This window comes from Myotis myotis, unplaced genomic scaffold, assembly GCF_014108235.1.
Source record: "Myotis myotis isolate mMyoMyo1 unplaced genomic scaffold, mMyoMyo1.p scaffold_m19_p_2, whole genome shotgun sequence".
Classification (NCBI taxonomy): Eukaryota; Metazoa; Chordata; class Mammalia; order Chiroptera; family Vespertilionidae; genus Myotis; species Myotis myotis.
The window spans coordinates 82,476,837-82,499,878 of NW_023416324.1; the positions used below are offsets into that span (position 1 = coordinate 82,476,837).

The 23,042-nt window shown below is 39.5% G+C and overlaps 1 protein-coding gene across 3 annotated transcripts in view; it reads left to right on the forward strand.

Moving 5' to 3' along the window:
* RANBP9 (RAN binding protein 9) overlaps nucleotides 1–23,042 on the forward strand; it is a 104,991-nt gene that overhangs the window by 14,310 nt on the left and 67,639 nt on the right. For all 3 annotated transcript variants that reach the window (XM_036349935.1, XM_036349934.1, XM_036349933.1), the window contains exon 2: nucleotides 8,483–8,594. In XM_036349935.1, coding sequence (XP_036205828.1) covers nucleotides 8,483–8,594 — 112 coding nt within the window. The remainder of the gene's footprint in view (nucleotides 1–8,482; nucleotides 8,595–23,042) is intronic.

A 23,042-nucleotide genomic window follows, 5' to 3' on the forward strand; every position in this document is an offset into this window, starting at 1 on the left:
GCCTCCTGCACATCTCCTACTGGGGATATGCCCGCATCCCAGGTACATGCCCTTGACTGGAATCGAACCTGGGACCCTTCAGTCCGCAGGCCGACGCTCTATCCACTGAGCCAAACCGGTTTCGGCAACAGTGGAACTTAAGTGCATATTGCTGACTGAAAGAAGCCGATTGAAAAGATTACATACTGTGATTTCAATTATATGACCTGGAAAAGACAAAACCATAGATGTAGTAAGAAGATGACTGGTTGATAGGGGCTTTGAAGGAAGAAAGAGAGGGTGGGAATAGCAAAGTACAGTGGATTTTTTAGGTCAGTTAAAGTATTCTGTATGATACGTAATTGTGGATACCTGACACTGTATTTATTTATCAAACCCATAGAATTTTACAGCATGAAAAATGAACCTTAATGGATGCAAATTAAAAAATCATTTAGAAGAAGGGGGGAAATCCCAGGATAGAATGCAGAATGTGATCACATAATCTTTTACAAACGTATGAAACAGCCTGGAGAAGGGGAAGAGAAAGGTACTGAGCTAAATAACTTTGGAAATCAGTGGGGTCTGTAAAACTAAAGGTAGAAGAAAGTAGGTGAGCCCTAGCTGGTTTGGCTCAGTGGATAGAGCGTTGGCCTACAGACTAAAGGGTCCCAGGTTCGATTCCGGTCAAGGGCACATGCCCGGGTTGCAGGCACGATCCCCAGCAGGGGACATGCAGAAGGCAGCTGATCAATGATTCATTCTCATCATTGATGTTTCTCTCTCTCCTCCTCGTCCCCTCTCTCTTCCTCTCTGAAATCAATAAAAGTATATTTAAAAAAAATAAACTAGGTGAGTACTGAACTCTTGATAAAGTCATATTCCTTGGGGATATGAGTTAACAATTCTGTTACTGCTACATACTAGAATTGAATAAGTAAATCAATGGATGGCAGATGATAGGAGCTAGGTTTCTTACCGTTGGAGTGGGAATTTATGGATAAAAAGCAGAGGTTAGAGCAGACGTGGGCAAACTACGGCCCGCGGGCCGGATCCGGCCGTTCGGCTGTTCTATCCGGCCCGCGGAGCCGAAAGAGCGGAGGGTTCTCTTGCTCTCCCCTCCGCTCCTTCACCAGCAGCAGTGTTAACATGGCAATGTCGGGAAACACGGCCGCAGCTCCTTCTTCTGAGTCCAGTTTAAGAACCCATTGTGGCCCTCAAGTCAAAAAGTTTGCCCATCCCTGGGTTAGAGTGATCCATGTGGTGATTAGAGTTGGAGAAATCACCATGAACTCGTGTTTAGTTTAATATTGACACAAATGATAACATGGAAATACAGATATGTGTATATGCAGGGGTTTAGTATAAACCACATATTTCCTTGCTCTTGTCAATGAGGACACCTGAAAGTAATAATCTACACTAATAAAAGACAAACATGCAAATTGACCATACCTTCGCTATGCCTTAAGCCACACCCACCAGCCAATCAGAGCGAATATATGCAAATTAACCCAACCAAGATGGCGGCCGACAGCCACGGAGCTGGAGCAAGCAGGAGGCTCGGTTGCCCCAGTGATGGAGGAAGCCAAGCTTCCTGCTTGCCACGCCGGCTCTGAGCTCCACTGAAGGCAACAAAGTTTCAATCATAGAAGATAAATAAACCCCAAATACCTGTTCTCAGCTGGCCGTGGCCATGGAGCTGGAGCGAGCAGGAGGCTTGGGTTGCCCCTGGCGATGGAGGAAGCCAAGCTTCCCACCCACCCTGGCCAGCTCTGAACTCCCCTCAAGGCTACAAAGTTTCAATTATAGAAGGTAAATAAATCCCAGAATAAAAAGAGAAGTCAAAAAAGGAGAGGCTGGGAGCTTCCATCGCTGGGGGGCTTGGCCAGCCTGAAAACGTCCTCAGCCCCTCACCCAGACTGGCCAGGCACCCCAGTGAGGACCCCCCCCCCCACTCTAAAGGGGGTGTGGCCAGCCTGCAAACAGCCAACAGCCCCTCACCCAGGCTGGCGAAACCTCCGTGGGGTGTGGGTCCTTACTTGGGGGGTGGGGCTTGACCAGCCTGCAAACAGCCATTAGCCCCTCACCCAGGCTGGCCAGGCACCCCAGTGGGACCCCCACCCTGATCCGTGATACCCTTCAGGGCAAACCAGCCGGCCCCCACCTGTGCACCAGGCCTCTATCTTATATAATAAAAGGGTAATTTGCAAACTGACCCTAACAGCAGAAAGACTGGGAATGCCTGGTCACTATGACACACACTGACCACCAGTGGGCAGATGCTCAATGCAGGAGCTGTCCCCTGGTGGTCAGTGCGCTCCCACATGGGGATGCTCTGCTCAGCCACAAGCCAGGCTGATGGCTGCCAGTACAGCGATGGTGGTGGGAGCCTTTCCCGCCTCCTCAGCAGCGCTAAGGATGTCCGACTGCAGCTTAGGTCTGCTCCCCGCTGGTAAGTGAACATCCCCTGAGGGCTGCCGTGCTGCCAGAGGGATGTCTGACTGCCAGCAGGTTGACATCCTCCGAGGCGTCCCAGACTGCAAGAGGGCATAGGCCGGGCTGAAGGAGCCCCCGAGTGCACAAATTTTTATGCACTGGGCCTCGCCTCTAGTCCTATATAATAAAAGCCTAATATGCTAAGTGTCCGACCGTTCAGACAGTCTCTATGATGCACACTGATCACGAGGGGGCAGATGCTCCAACCGGTAGGTTAGCTTGCTGCTGGGTTCCAGCCGATCGAGACTGGGCAAGACAGGCCTAACACGCCCTGGAGCCCTCCTGCAGTCCCTCCCCAGCCTCTAAAATGTTTCTTCTAATTGTTTTCCTTTCAGTGTGCACGAATCTGTGCACTGGGCCTCTAGTACTTCCATAACAACTAGCACACTAATACTTAGAGCTGGCTTCTAGTGCTATTTGCCAGGGCTCCTTGGAGAAATCCCTCATTCTAGGAGGGGGGCAGGAACTATACTAGCATCTTGTGGTGCTAGAAAGTAACAACAAATAAGGACACATCATGGAAGTGTGTCTGAGTGTCAGAGAGCCAACTGAAAAACACTCCCAATAGCCTAAGGGGGAACAGTTTGAGCAACAAAATAAAGTAGTATTGAATTATAACCCAAACCATAAAATAAACATGCATGAGATGTTTGAGTCCATGCAGACATAACCAAAGAGGAAATATCTTAGCACTTTTTGATCTGCACTGCACTTGCATTTTCCCCAGATGGCTTCATATAGTGGCAAGTGTAAGTAGTTCCTGAAGTCACTAAGTTTTGGGCATTATAGGAATGCACTTCTGTAGGAATCCCAGTCTTCGTTGACTTAGGGCCTTTTGTACGTGCTAAACTTTTCTCTTTCATTCATTAATGTACTGGAGAAAGCTGTGTTATGAACTAGATGACTTTTTCTTATGCTGACATCATTCCCACATTTATCAAGTGCATATCAGCTAATTTGTATTCAAGAAATGTGTTTTGTAGCAGAACAGACTATGAGAATTTAATATTTCGGAGTTGGAATCGTTTGAGGAGATCATTGTGGCTCCAGGAGGAAAGATTGAAGTTAGGGTGGATGTCAGTAGGAATTAAAATGCAAAAAGTGTTCAGGAATTAAAATTCAAAAATGTGAAATCTCAAATAGCTAGCTGTTAAGTGTTTTAATGTATGGGAAAGGTATGTGTTACTATGAGGGACATATAAAAAGGAAATTAGACTAAGTCAGAGAGGGTAGAGAAAGAGTAATTGAGGAAGTACAGCTTGAGCTAAGATCTGAATAGGACCTACCCAGGCTGAGAAGGAAGGGCAAGCTTACCAGTTAGAGGGAATTGCTTGGGGCAAAGACTGGCCTGGTGAATGTAGCTGGAGCAGAAAGGAGATAGAAAATGCTGGGGGAGGGGGAGCTCAAACAAGGCTTTCTGGAAGTTTATCTTTTTCCTAGGTTTAACAGGAGGCTTTTAAGAAAGAATTTTAATTGTATTGAGGGATAGTGGTACAAGGAAGGCAAATTTATATTTTCAGAAAGACACTTGGTAGCATGTTGGAGAATGGAGGGGGATGGGATGGACTATTTAGACCCTTTCCATTTCAACAAAACTAGTCAAAAGATTTAATAGAAAGAACTAACTTTTTCTAGCCTTAGAGTTTTGAAGCAGTAAATGTATTTTCTTCTTGAACTATATGGAAAATGCTCAGTAGTGAAGACTTGTGTTTTTAAAAGTTTACATTTTGGTAGTGTAAGGTTGTATTTTGGTCACCACAGAATTTTAGGTAATAAAATTCCTGCTTATGAACATTATTAGAAGTAGGCCCTTCAGTCTGATAATAGTAGTCTCACCTAAGAAATAGCATGAATCCTTTTTTAAAAAATTGAATTTAGCCCTAGCCAGTTTGGCTCAGTGGTTACAGCGTCGGCCTGAGGACCAGAGGGTCACAGGTTCGATTCTGGTCAAGGGCACATGCCCAGGTTGTGGGCTTGATCCCCAGTGTGGGGCATGCAGGAGACAGCCAGTCGATGATTTTCTCTGATCATTGATGTTTCTGTCTCTCTCTCCTCCCTTCCTCTCTGAAATCAATAAAATATATTTAAAAAAATTGAATTTATTGGGGTGACATCCTATCTAATAAAGAGGGAATATGCTAATTGAGCCTCATGCTATCGCAAAGGATGGTGATGCCCACAGCTAATAAGGAGGGAATATGCTAATTGACTGCCCCACCCTCAAAGATGGTGGCGCCCACAGCCAATACGAAGGGAATATGCTAATTGGCTGCCCTGCCCTCAAAGATGGCAGCACCCACAGTCATAAGATGGCCGGCAGGGGAGGGCAGTTGTGGGCGATCAGGCCAGCAGGGGAGGGCAGTTAGGGGCTACCAGGCCAGCAGGGGAGGGCAGTTGGGGGGACCAGACCTGCAGGGGAGGGCAGTTAGAGGCAACCAGTCCGGCAGGGGAGGGTAGTTAGGGGTGACGGGGCCGGCAGGGGAGGGCAGTTGGGGGCAATTGGGTCGGCAGGGGAGCAGTTAGGTATCAGTCAGGCTGGCAGGGAGGTTGTTAGGGGGTGATCAGGCTGGCAGGGGAGTGGTTAGGGGCAATCAGGCAGGCAGGCAGGCGAGTGGTTGGGATCCAGCAGTCCTGGATTGTGAGAGGGATGTCTGACTGCTGGTTTAGGGCCTGATCCCACAGGGGATCCAGATTGGAAAGGGTGCAGGCTGGGCTGAGGACCCCCTCCCCCCCAGTTTATTTTATTAACCGGGCCTCTAGTTAGTTAATAAAATTACATAGATTCAGGTGTACAATTCTACAATACATCAGTTATTATATTGTGTGTTCACCATCCCAAGTCAAGTCTCCTTTCCTCACCATTTATCCTCCTTTTACTTTCTTCTGCCTGCCCCCACCCTTTTTCCCTCTGCTGATCACCATGCTATTGTCTAAGAGGTGGTGGTTTTTGTTGTTGTTGGTTTTGCCTAATCCTTCACCTTTTCACCCAGCCTCACAACATGAATCTTTTAATCTTACATCTAAACTTTTCCCTAAATATTTAAATATTTATAGAATTTTTCTACAATGTCTTAGTAGAGCATAATGAAGATTTATGATTGTGTAGTTTTTTACAGTTATCTTTGCGTAATGGAAAAATGTAGGGGATTTTAATTCATAATCAATTTAACATGATTCTACTAATTTGGGACAAGGTGATATAATTTCTAAGAATTTTTCCATTTAAAAAAATGAGGTTAAATAATACCTATTTCACAGATGTTGGATGAGAGAAAGCTATAGAAAAGCACATAATGCTTTGAGAGATTGTTTACCCTAAATATTTTCTATCTCTTTTCCCAAAGAAGTAGCAAGGATAGGAGATGGGAATACATGTGAGGTGATCCCAGAATGCTCATTGTAACTAAATCCTTCCTATGGGTTCAGAGCTGCACTGGATCAGACTTCTTGAATTTAAATCCCAGCACAAATCCTGGTTTAGAATTCTCACACAGCAGTATAACCTTGAGCAATTCTTTATTTTCCCTTAGTTTCCTCATTCTATATAATAAAAGGCTAATATGCAAATAGACTGAACGGCAGAATGACCGGTTGCTATGATGCTCACTGACCACGTCTGCCCCCTGGTGGTCAGTGTGCTCCCACAGGGGGACCACTGATCAGCCAGAAGCCGGGCTCATGGCTGGCGAGCGCAGTGGCAGTGGTGGGAGCCTCTCCTGCCTCCGCAGCAGTTGGACATCCCCTGAGAGCTCCTGGACTGCGAGAGGGTTTAGGCCGGGCTGAGGGATCCCCTGAGTGCATGAATTTTCGTGCACTGGGCCTCTAGTTTTTGATATAAAAATAAATAGTATCTACTTCATAAGTTGTTTTGAATGCTAAATAAGTTAATAATGCTCTTAGAACCAGTGCCTTTCACATAGTATTAAATGTATGTGAACATGGGCTAATTTGCATGACAGGTATAAATAATAAATTACTACTTATTATTATTATTACTAAGTATGCCTTGAGATTATCTTATCTCTGAAAGTTTCGATCATTTCTCTTCCAAAAAAAACTAAAACAAATATAAAAGCTAGTTGATTTAGGACTCCAAAGTTAATTAGGGTTTACTTTGGATTTATTTTAACTGTCTAAATTTTTTTAATGTATTTAATTTACATGACCTTTTCTCCTGGCAAGTCAATTATTTTTAACATATTTTTACTGAAAAGATGTTTTGCTAAAACCATAACTTACTAAATATCTATTTTTAAAAAGTCACTGGTATCATTCTGCAGATTTGTGCTGTTTGTGTTTTCCTGCTTAGCTCAGTATAAATCTATTACCTGCATATGTTAAAGCAGTTTTAGTCTGTATGTTGCTGCTTCCACTTTTATGTTCTTAGCCAAGCTTATCACCTGCCAGCGGTCATCTATTTCTCTTCATAACACAACACCATATATACTTAAGACATCTATGGACACAAGTTTTTACGGTAATAGAAAGGAGCTGTGGAGTTCAACACTTTCTTTCAGGCCATGTAAACATCAGCTAATTTGCATTACAACTGTAAACTTAACTGTTTAATGATAAGATGTACATTGGTTATTTGATGAAGTGCATGGTAAGGGAAGATATGACCTCATTGGTTTGTGATGGTTATTGTATGGCTAAGCTATAATTTGTGATTTAAGTTTTTTAGTGTTAAAACAATCATGGTAAATATGAGGTGGGGAATTCTGCTCCCTATGAAGGTATTGTTATAGTGTGACTGAAAGGTTAGCCAAGCTGGCGTTGCTCAGTGTTTGAGCCTGAACCTATGAACCAGGAGGTCACGGTTCAATTCCCGGTCATGGCACATGGGTTGCAGGCTCATTCCCAGTAGGGGGCGTGCAGGAGGCAGCCAATCAGTGATTCTCTCTCATCATTGATGTTTCTCTCTCTCTCCCTCTCCCTTCCTCTCTGAAATCAATGAAAATGTATTTTAAAAAGAGATTAATGACATAGTTTGTATTGTGTGGAACATATCTAACTAGAACACCTGAATAATGATTTTAGAGTATTGTTTCTCATACAGCCTTTTTGGGGATTGTGGAGACTGGTCTCACTTACTCTCTTTGAGTACTTTTTGGCCAGCTATTTCAGCTTCTGTCTTTATTCATATTCTGTGGTTTTATGGGCTTATTTTGCACATGCTAGTTTTCAAGGTTAATTGTGTCTTGGGCAAGGGACAAGGGAGGTGATTATGAGTGAAGGACAGACACCCTCTGGGATCAAAATTGAGGGATAGCTAATTTAAGATGTTTAAAGCTATTATCTAACAGATTTTCTAAGGATGTCAGCAATGGTATGGGATTATCTTTCTTTCTTTCTTTCTTTCTTTCTTTCTTTCTTTCTTTCTTTCTTTCAAGAAAGAAAATACAACTAGAGATTAGATATTTCTCATGCTGTAATTGACCAAAGAAATTTATAGGTCAGCGTTTATATAGAATAAATGATATGTCACGGAACAAAATTATAAATTCTGTAAGAATGCTCTTTTGCCAGTTCAATCTAATTGTATAAAATTTCACTTAAAAATATACTCTGTGATACAGATGCTTCTTTTTTAAAAAGCAGGCCATTTTGCAAAATAGTATTATTTAGAAATTTTATAAATGATACGCAAATTTAGATGAATAAAATTAAGATCATATTCTCATGTTCTTCAAATGCAGCCTTTTTTTCCTTCTCTTAAAAATACAATCTACTCAAATACTTTAATTTTCCTAAAGGACTGCTAGGTTCAGTGTGTTTAGATTCTGAAATTTTATTAAAACTACTACTGTGTGAAGAGTTCATGGCTAGCTTGGGCATTTTGCATATTGGATTAATTGTGATGACCATTAAGTCTTTATTTATACTCATGGATGCAAAAATATATATATATATTACTCTGTAAACGATATTTGTTCTTGAATTATTTGTTAAGATTCTCATTTGGATATCATTTGATTTTTTTTCATTTCTGTTTTGTATGCAGGTCATGGCAAAACCCCAAAAGATGCAGCATCAGTTCGTGCCACACATCCAATACCAGCAGCCTGTGGGATTTATTATTTTGAAGTAAAAATTGTCAGTAAGGGAAGAGATGGGTAAGTAAATTGTGGTGGGAAAAATGGTTTGCTATTCTTGGGTAACTATTTTTGTTTTAATTCAGAATGTTTATATTAACCAAGTTTCTCTGGTAGGTTTGTCTTTAAAATGAAGAATTGGAATTAAATAATAGAGATAGTGAGTCATTTTCCCATGCCTTTTCTTATCCTGTATCTTTCTGAGTTGAGAGACCCAAGTTGAAGTAGGCATGATTGTAATAATTTCTAACTCTATTGCTGCATATTTAGTAAGCCAGTTCCTTTTGAACTCAAATTATATCCTTAACCCCATCATGCTGGTGTTGTGCAGGATGATTCCCAGGGTTCTCTTTTCCTTTTACACTACATAGTCTACCTTTGCCATGATCTTGACTTTATATTTTTATGACTGCAAATACCTTGATGAATTTCAAATCTAAACTACAGCTCAGGCTGTTCCCCTGAGCTCTGGACCAATATCTAACCAGATGTTAGCATTTGAATACCTCACAGGCACTTAAATATAGCTTGTCTGAAATCTTTTTTTCAATGCTAGCTTGGTTAGTTGGTTAGTTGCTAGAAAGTCAAGGAACTTCCTGGTTTTACTTTCTTTGTCCATCTCTAAAGCCTCTACCTTAGTAAGGTCTTGGTAATTTATCCCTTAAATTCCTGAGGTGGTTGGTTCATTAGTTTCCTAGTTGATCCCTGTTTTATTCTTTTTCTTTTTTTTAAAATCCTCACCCGAGGATATTTTTCCATCCATTTTTAGACAGAGAGAAATATCAGTGTGAGAGAAACATATCGATTGGTTGCCTCCTGCAGGTGCCCCGATCAGAGTCTGGGCTGAGGAGGAGCGTGCAATTGAGGTACATGCCCTTGTCCGTAATCGAACCTGGGACCTTTCGATCCGCAGGCTCATGCTCTATCCACTGAACCAAACTGGCTAGGGCTCCCTGTTTTCTTATTTCATTCTATAATTGTTAGTGTTCTTTTTAATACAGAACTGAATTGTGACTTCCCCTTCTTGAGATCATTTAGTATGCCTGTTGCTTTGAGGATAAAATCTAAAACTTTGTTACCAAGCAAGGGCTCACTCCCTGACACAGGTAGAAGCCAATACTATGGCACCAGATTTTGAGAAAAGAAAAAAGCTTTATTGAGAGGTGAATTGGTAAGGAGACAGGAGGCAGAGTTCAAATCTGTCTCCCTCATCCAGGCTTCCGGGCGAGATTTAAGCGGTTAAAGGGAACTGGCTGGTATGCACAAGTGCTGAAGGCAGGTTTCTGTAGAAGGGCTTTGGAACTTGGGTCATTCATGATGAGATATGGTAGGGGCTTCAGGCAACGGATTTTCTGGACAGTGGAGACTTTACTTCTGAAAGCCTTTAGGCTTTGCTTTTGGTGAAGGTTGGGTGGACGACCTCTGGGTGTGATTGGAGGTCAAAATTCCTATACTTGTGCTTCTCAAGAATGACTTGTGGTTTTGTTTTGTCGTCTCTGAAAAACAACTCAGTATCTTGTTAGAAACAGGATAGGGCCAGTTTGAGCTAGTTCTATCATTAAAACTTCTTAGGGTCCTTCATGAAGATGAACTCCTTTCTAATTTTTCAGGCTTATCTCTTTGTTGCCAGGTTTTCTTTCTTTCTTTTTTTTTTTTTCCAATTGTAAAATTAGCTATATTTTACATATAGTAAAGTTTATCATTTATTATTTTTAGTGTGTAGTTCTGTGAGTTTTGACAGATGTGTATGGTCATTTCACTACCGCCATAATCAATATATAGAATAGTTTTATTACTGCCCACCCCTCTAATGCTCCTCCATTCTTCCCCTTTATAGACAGTTCTGCCCTATCTCCAGTCCCTGGCACCTGCTGATTGGTTTTCTGTTTCTATAGTTTGCTGTTTCTGGAATGGTTTAAAAATGGTATCATACGGTTCTTGGTTTATCTTTCTATCATTTCCTTTTGAAAATATAAGTAAATATTGCCACAGAAAACTCTGAACATGTATCACAGATAACTGGTGACACTAGTTGCTTTTCTAGATAGGGGAAGTGGTTAGCTTCTGAACATAGTGAAAGGAAACTTTAAACCAGGGGTCCTCAGACTACGGCCCGCGGGCCACATGCAAATACGAATATTGTATTTGTTCCCGTTTTGTTTTTTTACTTCAAAATAAGATATGTGCAGTGTGCATAGGAATTTGTTCATAGTTTTTTTTTTAAACTATAGTCTGGCCCTCCAGTTGTCTGAGGGACAGTGAACTGGCCCCCTGTTTAAAAAGTTTGAGGACCCCTGCTTTAAACATTTTTGTCAGTTTTGAATTTTGTGTGTGTGTTTTTTTATAATGTAGTTTATTTTCTTTGCTATTTTAGAGATTAGTATATTTTTACATTTAGAAAGTTACTTTTATACTAATACCTGCAGGCCCCTCCTTTTAAGATATTCTCTTTTTGTGAGCAGTAATGGAATTAGTAATAACCTCTTCACATTCCCTTCCCTCTTCCCTGGTATCTATATTTTTGGCATTTAAAAATTTATTGTTGATTTGCATGCAGTAAAATTCACTTTTTTGGGATGGCGCGTAGAGTTCTGTGAGTTTAGAGAAATAAAATACAATTATGTAATAACTACCACAGTCAAGATGTGGAACAGTTCCCTCACCTCCCCAAATCCCCTTTTGTTGCCCTTTTATAATCAAATCCTCCAGCCACCCCTAACTCCTGGAAACCACTTATTTGTTTTCTATTTCTATAGTTTTTCCTTTTGAAACCAGAATGTCATATAAATGGAAATGTCACATAAATGTAACCTTTTGAGTATGATGTTTTTTCACTTAATTTGATGCATGTGAGATTCATTTTAGGTAGTCCAGTCTATCAATATTTCATTCTTTTTTTGGTAAAGTCTCCCCATCTCCATTTTGTTAATTGTATTAGTATATCTATCTGTTGTAAAAGAACATCTGAAATCTCATCATTTAATGTTAGTTCTAAATTCAGTATGTTGAACATCACCACCAGATCTTGTCCCAAAACTTCTCTTGTGTATTTTGGTTGTCTGAAGCTCACTCTTTACCAGAGAGCTCAGGAAGAGCTCATGGGAGACAATATTATTTCAGTCCTTTTTGGTTCATAACTTGTTTGTGACCATTGCATCCATTATATTTGAAAGATTGATTGGGTATAAAATCCATGCCTTACATTTTCTTGTGAGCTCCATGGACTTGGATATGAAGTATTATTGTCAAAGTCTTATGCTTTTCCCCTTACATGAAACTGGGTATTTTGCTTACATGCCGAAAAGATTTTTCCTTTTTAAAAAAGTACCAATACTTGAGTTATGTCTTGTCATTAACCTTCATGTATGGCCTTAAATCATAGGGCTAAGTCTTTTATTTCAGAAAATTTTTCTTTTATGAGTTTTCAGTATTTGTCCTGTTTCAATACATAGGTTTCTTTTGGGGCGGGAACAGGGGTGGGAGGGTGGTCTCCAATTATGAGTGTGTTAGATCTTCTTTGCCTAACTTCTATATCATTTGTTCACAAATTCTTTTTCTTCTTTATTTGTTTATTTTAAAATTTTCCTCCATTCTGTTCTTTCTTGTGGGTTGTTCCACTCTTGTGTTGCATTTAGTTTGTCTTTATTTCTGATATAACTTTCCTTTTTTTTCTTTTAATTCTTTCATGATGCAAATAAAAACACTATTTTCCCACATATTTAAATTAAAAATTGGAGACTTGCTATAAAAAAGGCTTAAAGACTTAGTGTATATTTTAAGTTATAACACTTGTGAAGAAAAATATTGCTGAAAATCAAACAGTAAAATACATCTCAATCTTAATAGTTTTATAGGTATTTGTCACTAAGTATGATGGAAAGCACCTGTAAAATTTATAGTTGAAATTGGAAGCAGTTTCTTGCTGACTTATTTGTATGATTTGGAATTGCTGCTTTTCATTGTTCATTAATTTTGTAGGGACATGATGAAAAATAAAAGGATTTTAAATATGGAATTTATTGTAATGTATAGAATTTTATTAAATAAAAATTTTATTTTATTAGAGTCATAAATAATTTAGTGCTTATGAGGTGATAAGTAGGATTTGTTTTATATGTGTAATGTGATAAGTTCTTTTTCTTACACTATATTTAACACTATAACAAGCTACTTTGAAAAGTCAGGAAACCAAGTTATGTTTATTTGTTTTTACAAACTACAGATGACATTATTTGACAAAGAGTTTTTAGAGGAACTCTCAAACTAGTAGTATGCTTTTGTTAATGTTAGAGTCTTATTATCTTAATTATTACTTAAAAGACAAGATAAATGAATAGGTACTTGAAGTCCATTTTGGTATTGTGTATTTATATGCTCCTTGAGAGGTAATAGGAGAATTATGGAACTGATGGTTTGATACCTATTGTTATGGACTTTCTAGATGCAAGAAATAGAGCCTGTCAATTTTTGTTTTCTGTGATCTTTCTGCTTTGGGAGGAATGCGGGCAGGTGCAGTATAGAGAGAGAGAAATAGCTGCTTTGCTGTCACCATAGAATTAGAATTGTAACAGAATTTTGTCACAGACAAGAAATCAAAATGTTCTAGATTCGAATAGTAGTATTGAAAAAAAGAATTCTCATTTTCTGTTACTTCCATTGTAAATGATTTACTTCAATTCTGTTGGCTCAGATAATTAGGACTTTGTAATATTTTGGATATGCATATTGAATTTTGTATTCTAACAGTGGCTGTTTTATGAGTGCACATGTTGAATGTGATGTGGTAAAGTTGTGACCAGGAGAAAATAAGAATGAGACTAGGAAGGAAGTTTATTATTCTCACAGGTCCCAGAGAGGGGTCACAAATGCCACTCAGTGTCAGAGGGAAAGCATAAGGGTTTGGACAGGTGGCAGAAGACAGGAGTGAGAGGAAGGCCTAGGTCAGAGTGTTTTTGAGGTTCCCAAGGGAAAAGCAGGGCAGGGCAGGGTAACAGTTTAGGGTTGGCATCCTGTATAATAAAAGCCTAATAGGCTAAGTGTCTGAGTGTTCGACCAGTTGCTATGATGAGCACTGACAGAGGTTCTAACCGGTAAGTTAGCTTGCTGTTGGGGTCCAGCTGATCAGGAATGGACGAGATGGGCCGGACGTGCCCTGAGGCCCTCCCCTGGTCCGTCCCGGCCAGCCAACCTCCTGCAGTCCCTCCCCTGCTGGCCAGCCCCGATCAGCCCTGATCTGGACTGGGAGAGACGGGTTGGACATTCCGTGGAGTCCTCCTGCGGTCCTTCCCCAGCTGGCCAACCTCCCGTGGTTCCTCCCAGCCAGCTGGCCCAAATCGGCCCCCATCACAGGAGGACCTCTAGTGTACCGGTCCTCTAGTGTTTTAATAATTCCAGTGGGGTTTGGGCTATAGGAGTGGTTTGGTACCTGACCCTGGGCAAGGGAAATTCTGGCTTGTGTGCATCTGTGTGTGAGATAGATAAGAAGATGGCTGGGGCTGTTGACTTGGAATTGGTTGGCTTGTATATGAGAGAGATGTTTTTGGCCAAGTCCTTTGCAATTTTTTTTTTTTAAGAAAAGGCTAGCCTTGGGATGAGCAGTCTCTCACCAGAAAGCTTTTTAAGATGTCTAAACATCATATAAAATACAGCAAATAAAAATCATTACTAGTACAGTGGTCAGGTAAAGTTTTATCTCCTTACTTTGTCATACTTCTGATGTGTTCGTGATCTTTCAGAACCTGAGTTCTCTAGACAATTGCTTTTTTTTGTTTGTTTGCTTTATAAGTTCTTAAAGTTTTTTTGTTAGTGATTGCTTTTTTCTTTTAACCCTGAATTATGCATGTTTTAAAAACTTGATTGAAATATTTTTTACAGGTGCATCTGCAACTTTTGATGAAATATTTTTAGTTTAATTAAATATGAATCACTGTTTGGTATATATCAGCAGTCCACTTTCAATGTTTGATTGAATGGTTATATGTTCCCTCTTCCACATAAAGAAGAAATGGGTGTATGTTCATATATTCTTGAAATGTTTAAGATTGGTAGCTTCTGAGTAATAGGTAACTGTCCTGGTTCTCATTATTTTTCCTGTAAGCATTTTTATCGCAAACGTTTTTGCTGCACAATTAATTGGCCAAAAGGCAATTTCTTCATAAGTTAAAAGAACAAAAAATAAAAGAGGTATGTTAAAGAAGACATAATGAAATTTGAAAAATTTTTTTTTTTTTAAATATATTTTATTGATTTTTTACAGAGAGGAAGGGAGAGAGATAGAGAGTTAGAAACATCGATGAGAGAGAAACATCGATCAGCTGCCTCCTGCGCATCTCCTACTGGGGATGTGCCTGCAACCCAGGTACATGCCCTTGACCGGAATCGAACCTGGGACCTTTCAGTCCGTAGGCCGATGCTCTATCCACTGAGCCAAACCGGTTTTGGCTGAAATTTGAAAATTAATGTCAGAGTTAAAAAGACTTTATCGCAAAAAATGTAAATACATTGTCTTGGAAATCTTTTGATTATAGTATACATTTTTTTTGTTTGTTGATTTGTCTCATTCAACATCACACTTTTTCTTTTTTGCTAAAATTTCTTCTTTCATTGGGAGAGGTGTCAGTTTCCAACCAAAGAACTGATAATGCTCTCCAACACATGAATTAGTAGCCACTTCTTTTATTGTGTTTTCTTCTATATTGATTAAGGTATTACATATGTGTCCTTACCCCTCCATTGCCCCCTCCCCACTCCCCCACTCATGTGATATTTATCATGAGATCATGTGATATTTATCTTTCTCTGACTGTTTTATTTCGCTTAGCATAATGCTCTCCAGTTCCATCCATGCTGTTGCAAATGGTAAGAACTCCTTTTTCACCGCAGCATAGTATTCCATTGTGTAGATGTACCATAGTTTTTTAATCCACTCATGTGCTAATGGGCACTTAGGCTGTTTCCAAATCTTAGCTATGGTGAATTGTGCTGCTATGAACATAGGGGTGCATATATCCTTTCTGATTGGTGTTTCTGATTTCTTGGGATATGGTCCTAGACGTGGGATCACAGGGTCAAATGGCAGTTCCATTTTTAATTTTTTGAGGAAACTCCATACTGTTTTCCACAGTGGCTGCACCAGTCTGCATTCCCACCAGCAGTGCACAAGGGTTCCTTTTTGTTCACATCCTCGCCAGCACTTGTCATTTGTTGATGATAGCCATTCTGACTCTGCACACCTGCCTCCGGAGTCCCCCAGTCCCCTCAGCCCCCAAGCCGCCCAGGGCCGGCCCAAGGCTCAGGTAACCAGGGCCGGCTGAGGCTTGCACTTCTGGCAGTGGCAGCAGCAGAGATGGGACATCTCCTCCTGATCGCCTGGTCGCCTCATGCCCCTGAGGGCTCCTGAACTGTGAGAGGGGGCAGGCCGGGCTGAGGGACCCCCTCTCCAGTGCATGAATTTTGATGCACTGGGCCTCTAATGTATGTATGTGTATATATATATATATGTGTGTATGTATATATACACATACACACACACACACACACACACACACACACACACACACACACATATATATATTTCTACATTAATAAAAGAGAAACATGCAAATTGGTGTCACTCTGCTATTCCCACCAGCCAATCAGAGCAATTATGCAAATTAACCCAACAAAGATGGTGGTTAATTTGTATATGCAGCCGTGGAGCGAAGACTGAAGACTGAAGCCAAGCCTCGCTGCAGCCGGACCAAAGGCCTGGGTCCCGGGTGCCAGAGGAAAACTGGTGCCAGCAGCCAGGGGAAGGAAGGCCTATTGTGCGAATCTTCATGCAACGGGCTTCTAGTGTGTGTGTGTGTACGTGTACACACATACATACACACATGCACACGCACACGCCCGATTATTATGACTACCTGACGTTTGTAGGCAAATTAGCCATACACTGCATCGTATGGGATATGGAAGCTGAAGGCCTTTTTGAACACCTTTGCTGTCTGCAGTTACCAAGATAAAACGTCTCCAGTTCACACAGGAACACAAGAATTGGACAGTTGAGCATTGGAAGAAAGTCATGTGGTCCAATGAATCATGTTTCCAGTTGCATCATGCAGATGGCAGAGTGAGAATTTGGCGGAAACAGCATGAAAGCATGCACCCCACATGCATGAGTACAACCCTTCAAGCTGGTGGGGGCAGTGTTATGGTTTGGGGCATGTTTTCCTGGCATGATTTGGGCCCTTTAATTCGTGTGGAACAACACCTGAATAGCACAACATACCTAAGTGTCGTTGCTGATCAAGTTTATCCTATCATGTTGATGGCGTATCCCAAATGCAGATGGCTTCTTCCAACAAGACAATGTGCCATGCCACAGTGCTCATATTGTGCAGGAGTGGTTTCAAGAACATGAGGGAGACTTTACCTTGCTTAGGTGGCCCCCACCATCACCAGATCTCAATCCAAATGAGCATTTGTGGGACGAAGTGAAAAGAGCCATCAGGCAACTGGTTCCACAACCATCAAATCTCACAGAACTGGACAGTGCTGTTCATCAGGCATGGTGTCAGATTCCTCGCATCACCTTTCAACATCTCGTGGAGTCAATGCCAAAAAGAATTGCCGCAGTATTGAAGGCAAAAGATGGCCCAATGAAGTACTGATGGGGTGGTCATAATAATCTGGCCACTCATCATAATACATATCCCACGTTCAAAGGCTGTTAAATCGCGTTGTTTACCCATATCTTCAGAAAAAAATCACTTCTACTGTCATGGTAAACAACCTGCTTCCCTGTTTATAATGGTTTGGCTCACTAGCAACTTCAGCACGAAATTATAGCTAATTTGCCTACAAATGTCAGGTGGTCAAAATAATCTGGCCACTCAGTGTGTGTGTGTGTGTGTGTGTGTGTGTGTTTGTGTGTATGTGTGTGTATAGAGAGATATCAGTGTTTCTTAAAGCAATAATTATCTCTTGGTACTTTTAAAAAAAATTATTTTTATTGCTTTCAGAGAGAGGAAAGGAGAGAGAGATAGAAACATGAATGATGAGAATCATTGATCAGCTGCCTCCTGCACGCCCCTTACTGGGGATTGAGCCTGCAACCCCACCATATGCCCTGACTGGGAATTGAGCAGGTGACCTCCTGGTTTTTGGGTAGATGCTCAAACGCTGACCTACACAAGCTGGGCTCATTTGGTACTCTTAATTTATGTGTCATGTCATTGTATTCATGATGTCATTCCGCAGAAATAATGGATTATTTCAAAAGATATTAAGTAATTTAAGTCCTGTAAGTCAAAAAGATCCCTCTTGTATCTTGAGTTACATGAAGAAGTTATTCAGAATTTGAATTTTTAAAATAAAGCATCAAGCAAGGAGTTAGATAGATGACCATTATGCCCATTAGATGAATGCTTACTGAGAAGCTAACGTTTAGTATAATTTGAAATTTTCTTTTCTATAATTTATAATCGTCTGTTAAGAAATCATAGTGATAAAACTATTTGAGTTTCAAATAAGGTACTGGTTAAATGAATTCTCTTGTAAATTAAAAGCTAACCAGTCCTATAGGATAAAAATGTCTAGCTTACCAGTCTTTTTGAAATTGCTAAAAATTGAATTATTTTATATCTACCATCTATATTATCCTTTTGGAAAACATTGTCAGTTTATATTTCTAACAAATGCACAAGATATTTTACAACATGCTTTCCCTCTCATTATAATCTTGTATTTTTACAATTTATTAAATACTATTTTTATAGCAGTATTTATAATTACCTTGGAGATTTATTTTGTTTTTAAAGCTTTGGGGCTTCTAGCAGGGCCTGGTGAAAGTTTGATGGCTTCTCAGTTTCAGGGCTCTCTCTCTCTTCTTGTAGCCCTCCAGTTTGCATAGTGGACAGGGCCTGGGTGGAGCCTTCTTTAGATGGGGGCCGAAGTGCCACATAATTTAAATATATGCATGTACAATGATTTACTGTTCCACATATAGGTTAGTCCTGGTTTTTATATAACATAAGCAACACTGCATTAAATGTTCTTGTAGATAAATTTGCATATATCCATGGTTATTTTCTTTAGGATATATTAAGTGAAAAATGGTTTGCTAGTTTTTTAAAAAATGATTTTATTGATTTAGAGGGAGAGATAGAAACATTGATGAGAGAAACATCATCGATTGACTGCCTCTTGCATGCCCCCCTACCTGGGGATCAAGCCCACCGGGCATGTGTCCTGACAGGGAATTGAACGGGTGACTTCTTGGTGCATGGGTTTATGCTCAACCATTGAGCCACACCAGCCAGGTTGGTTTGCCATTTTGAGGAGAATTTCTTTGATTACTAGTGAGGCCACATATTTTTTATGTTTACTTTGATGTGTGACATTTTTATTGGAATATTCCTCTTTTTAAAATTTATTTTAAATTAACATAAAGTTCACCTTTTTTGTTTGTCTGGTTCTGAGTTTTGACTAATGCATAGAGTCCTGCAACCACCACCATGATCAAGTTGCAAAATAATTTCATCACTCTCCAAAGTTTCCTAAAAGGGAATGCCCCTTCATTAATTTTTCCTACACTTGTAACTTCTGACAACCACATTCTTCTTCCCTAAAGGTTTTCTTTTTCAAAACTGACATATAAAAGGATCTATGTAGCATGTAACCTTTTGAGACTGACTTTTTAAATTTAGCATAATACATTTGAGATTAATACATGTTGATGCTTGTACCAGTAGTTTATTGCTTTTCATTACTGAGTAGTATTGCATTGTAAGGATGTACCACAATTTCTTTATCCTCTCACCAGTTGAAGGACTAGGTTATTTCCAGTTTATGTTGATTATGAGTTTAGATTTATAGAAAAATTAAATAGTACATAGAGTTCCCTCTCCCCCACAGTTTCCTCTGTTTATCTCCTGCATTAGTATGGTACATTTTTATAATTGTTGAACCAATATTGATACTAAATTTATTTAAAAAGTCCATACATTACATTATGGTTCACTGTGTGTTGAGTAGTATTGTGGGTTTTGGCATATGCCAAATGTCATGTATCTGCTATTATAGTTTCATACAGAATGGTTTCATTGCCCTAAAAATCCTCTAGGTCCACCTATTCCTCCCTCCCCCCATTTCCTTTCTACCCTTCATCTTCAAACTAGTAACCACTGATGTTTTGTACTGCCTCCATAATTTGATAATTGGAATTATATAGTATGTAACCTTTTTAGACTGGTTTCTTTCACTTAGCAATATGCATTTAAGATTTCTGTGTCTCGTCATGCCTTGATAGATCCTTTTTATCAGTTAGTAATACTCCATTGTATGGATGTACCACTGTTTTATCCTATTGAGGAACATCTTGGTTATTTCTAGTTTTTGACAGTTATGAGTGAAATTCCCATAAACATTCATGTGCAGGTTTTTGTATGAACCAGGTCTTCAGCTCACTTGAGTAAATATGCTCACTAGAAGCATGATTGCTGGGCCATATGGCAAGACTGTTTAAGTTTATAAGAAACTGCTAAATGTCTTCCAAACTGGCTTTACCATTTTCATTTTGCATTCTCACCAGCAATTAATGAGAGTTTCTGTTGCTCCTCACTAACAATTGGTATGTCAGGTTTTTTATTCTTTTAAAAAACCACTATAATAGGTGTGTAGTGATATTTTTTTCTTTGTTTTAATTTGCCAGTTCCCTAATGATGTATGATATTAAGCATCTTTTCATATGCTTGTTTACCATTTTGTAGATCTTCTTTGCTGAAGTATCTGTTCAGATTTTTTGTCCACTTTTAAGTTATTTTGCAAATATTTTCTCCCAATATATGGCTAGCTTTCATTCTCTTAACTCTGTCTTGAAGAGCAGAACTTTTTAATTTTAATGAAGTCCAACGTACCTTTTTGTTTTCTTCACAGGTCTTGCTTTCCGTTTTGTATCAAAAAGTCATAGCTGAATCTAAGGTTACCTAATTTTTTTTTTAGACAGTTTATAATTTTGAGTTTTATATTTTGGTCTCTAGTTCATTTTGAGTAATTTTTGTGAGAGATGTAAGAAGGTCTCTGTGAAAAAGAACAAAGTAGGTGGGATCTCAATACCAGATATCAAGATGTATTACAAAGCCACTGTTCTCAAAACTGCCTGGTACTGGCACAAGAACAGGCATATAGATCAATGGAATAGAATAGATAGCCCAGAAATCGGCCCGAACCAATATGCTCAATTAATATTTGACAAAGGAGGCAAGAACATACAATGGAGCCAAGATAGTCTCTTCAATAAATGATGTTGGGAAAATTGGACAGATATATGCAAGAAAATGAAACTAGACCACCAAGTTACACCATACACAAAAATAAACTCAAAATGGATAAAGGACTTAAATGTACGACAGGAAACCATAAAAATTCTAGAAGAATCCAAAGGCAACAAAATCTCAGACATATGCCGAAGCAATTTCTTCACTGATACAGCTCCTAGGGCACTTGAAACGAAAGAGAAAATGAACAAATGGGACTACATCAAAATAAAAAGCTTCTGCACAGCAAAAGAAACCATCAACAAAACAACGAGAAAACCCACTGTGTGGGAAAACATATTTGCCAATGTCATATCTGATAAGGGCCTAATCTCCAAAATTTATAGGGAACTCATACAACTTAACAAAAGGAAGATAAACAATCCAATCAAAAAATGGGCAAAGGACCTAAATAGACACCTTTCAAAAGAGGACATTCAGAAAGCCAAGAGACATATGAAAACATGCTCAAAGTCACTAATCATCCGAGAGATGCAAATCAAAACAACAACGAGGTACCATCTTACACCTGTCAGACTGGCTGTCATCAACAAATCAACAAACGACAAGTGCTGGAGAGGATGTGGAGAAAAAGGAACACTTGTGCACTGCTGGTGGGAATGCAGACTGGTGCAGCCACTATGGAAGACAGTATGGAGTTTCCTCAAAAAACTGAAAATGGAACTCCCATTTGACCCTGTGATCCCACTTCTAGGAATATATCCCAAGAAACCAGAAACACCAATCAGAAAGGATATATGCACCCTTATGTTCATAGCAGCACAATTCACCATAGCTAAGATGTGGAAACAGCCTAAGTGCCCATCAGTAGATGAATGGATTAGAAAACTGTGGTACATCTACACGATGGAATACTATGCTGCTGTAAAAAGGAAGGAACTCTTACCATTTGCAACGGCATGGATGGAACTGGAGAGCATTATGCTAAGTGAAATAAGCCAGTCAATGAAGGAAAAATACCACATGATCTCACTCATTCATGGATAATAGAGACCAGTATAAACTTTTGAACAGTAATAGATACAGAGGCAGAGCTGCCTCAAACAGATTGTCAAACTGCAGCGGGAAGGCCGGGGAGGGTTGGGGGGCAGGAGGGAGGGGCGTAAAAGATCAACCAAAGGACTTGTATGCATGCATATAAGCATAACCAATGGACATAAGACACTGGGGGATAGGGGAGGCTAGGGGACTGTCTAGGGCGGGGGGAAAAAAGGACACATATGTAATACCCTTTGTAATACTTTAAGCAAAAAAAAAAAAAAAAGGTCTCTGTCTGTATTCACTTTTTCAAGTAGATATATATTTGTTCAGTACCATCTGTTGAAAACTCTTTTCTCCATTGAATAGCCTTTGCTGCTTTGTCAAAAATCGGTTAACTATATTTTTGTGGGTCTATTTCTGGGCTTTCTATTCTATTTCATTGATCTATTTGTCTTTTTCCCCCCTAAATGTGGTCTTTAAATACTGTAGATTTATAGTGTGTATGCTTGAAGTTGGTTAGTGTCAGTTCTTCAGCTTCATTTTTCTTTAGCATTGTGTTTGCTATTTTGGATCTTTTATTTTTTCATATAAACTTTAGAATCAGCTTGTTGATATCCATAAAATAGCTTGCTTGGGATTTGATTGGGTTTTTGTTGTATCAGCGGATCAAACCAACATCTTAACAGCATTGAGTTATCTTGTTCACAAATGTAGAATCTCTCTCCATTTATTTAGTTCTTCAATTTTTAAATCAGTTTTATAGTTTCATCATATAAATCTTGTACATATTTTGTTAACAGTATACCTGTTTCCTTTTTCATGTGCTAATTAAATGACACAATTTTTTAAATTTCAAATTCAGATTGTTCATTACTAATATGTAGTGATTGACTTCCCCACCTTCCTGTTGAATTTATTGGGATGACACTGGTTAACAGAATTATTCAGGTGTAGGGCACACAATTCCACTAGGGATTGACTTTTGTAGATTAACCTTGTATCCTACAACCTTGCTATATAATCCCTTATTAGTTCTAAGAGTGCTTTGTCAGTTCTTTGGGATTTTCTACATAGACATTCTTATCAGCTGCAAAAATCAGACAGTTTTATTTCTTCCTTTGCAATCTGTAATTCTTTTATTTCTTTTTCTTGTTCTCCTTGAGTTACTAGA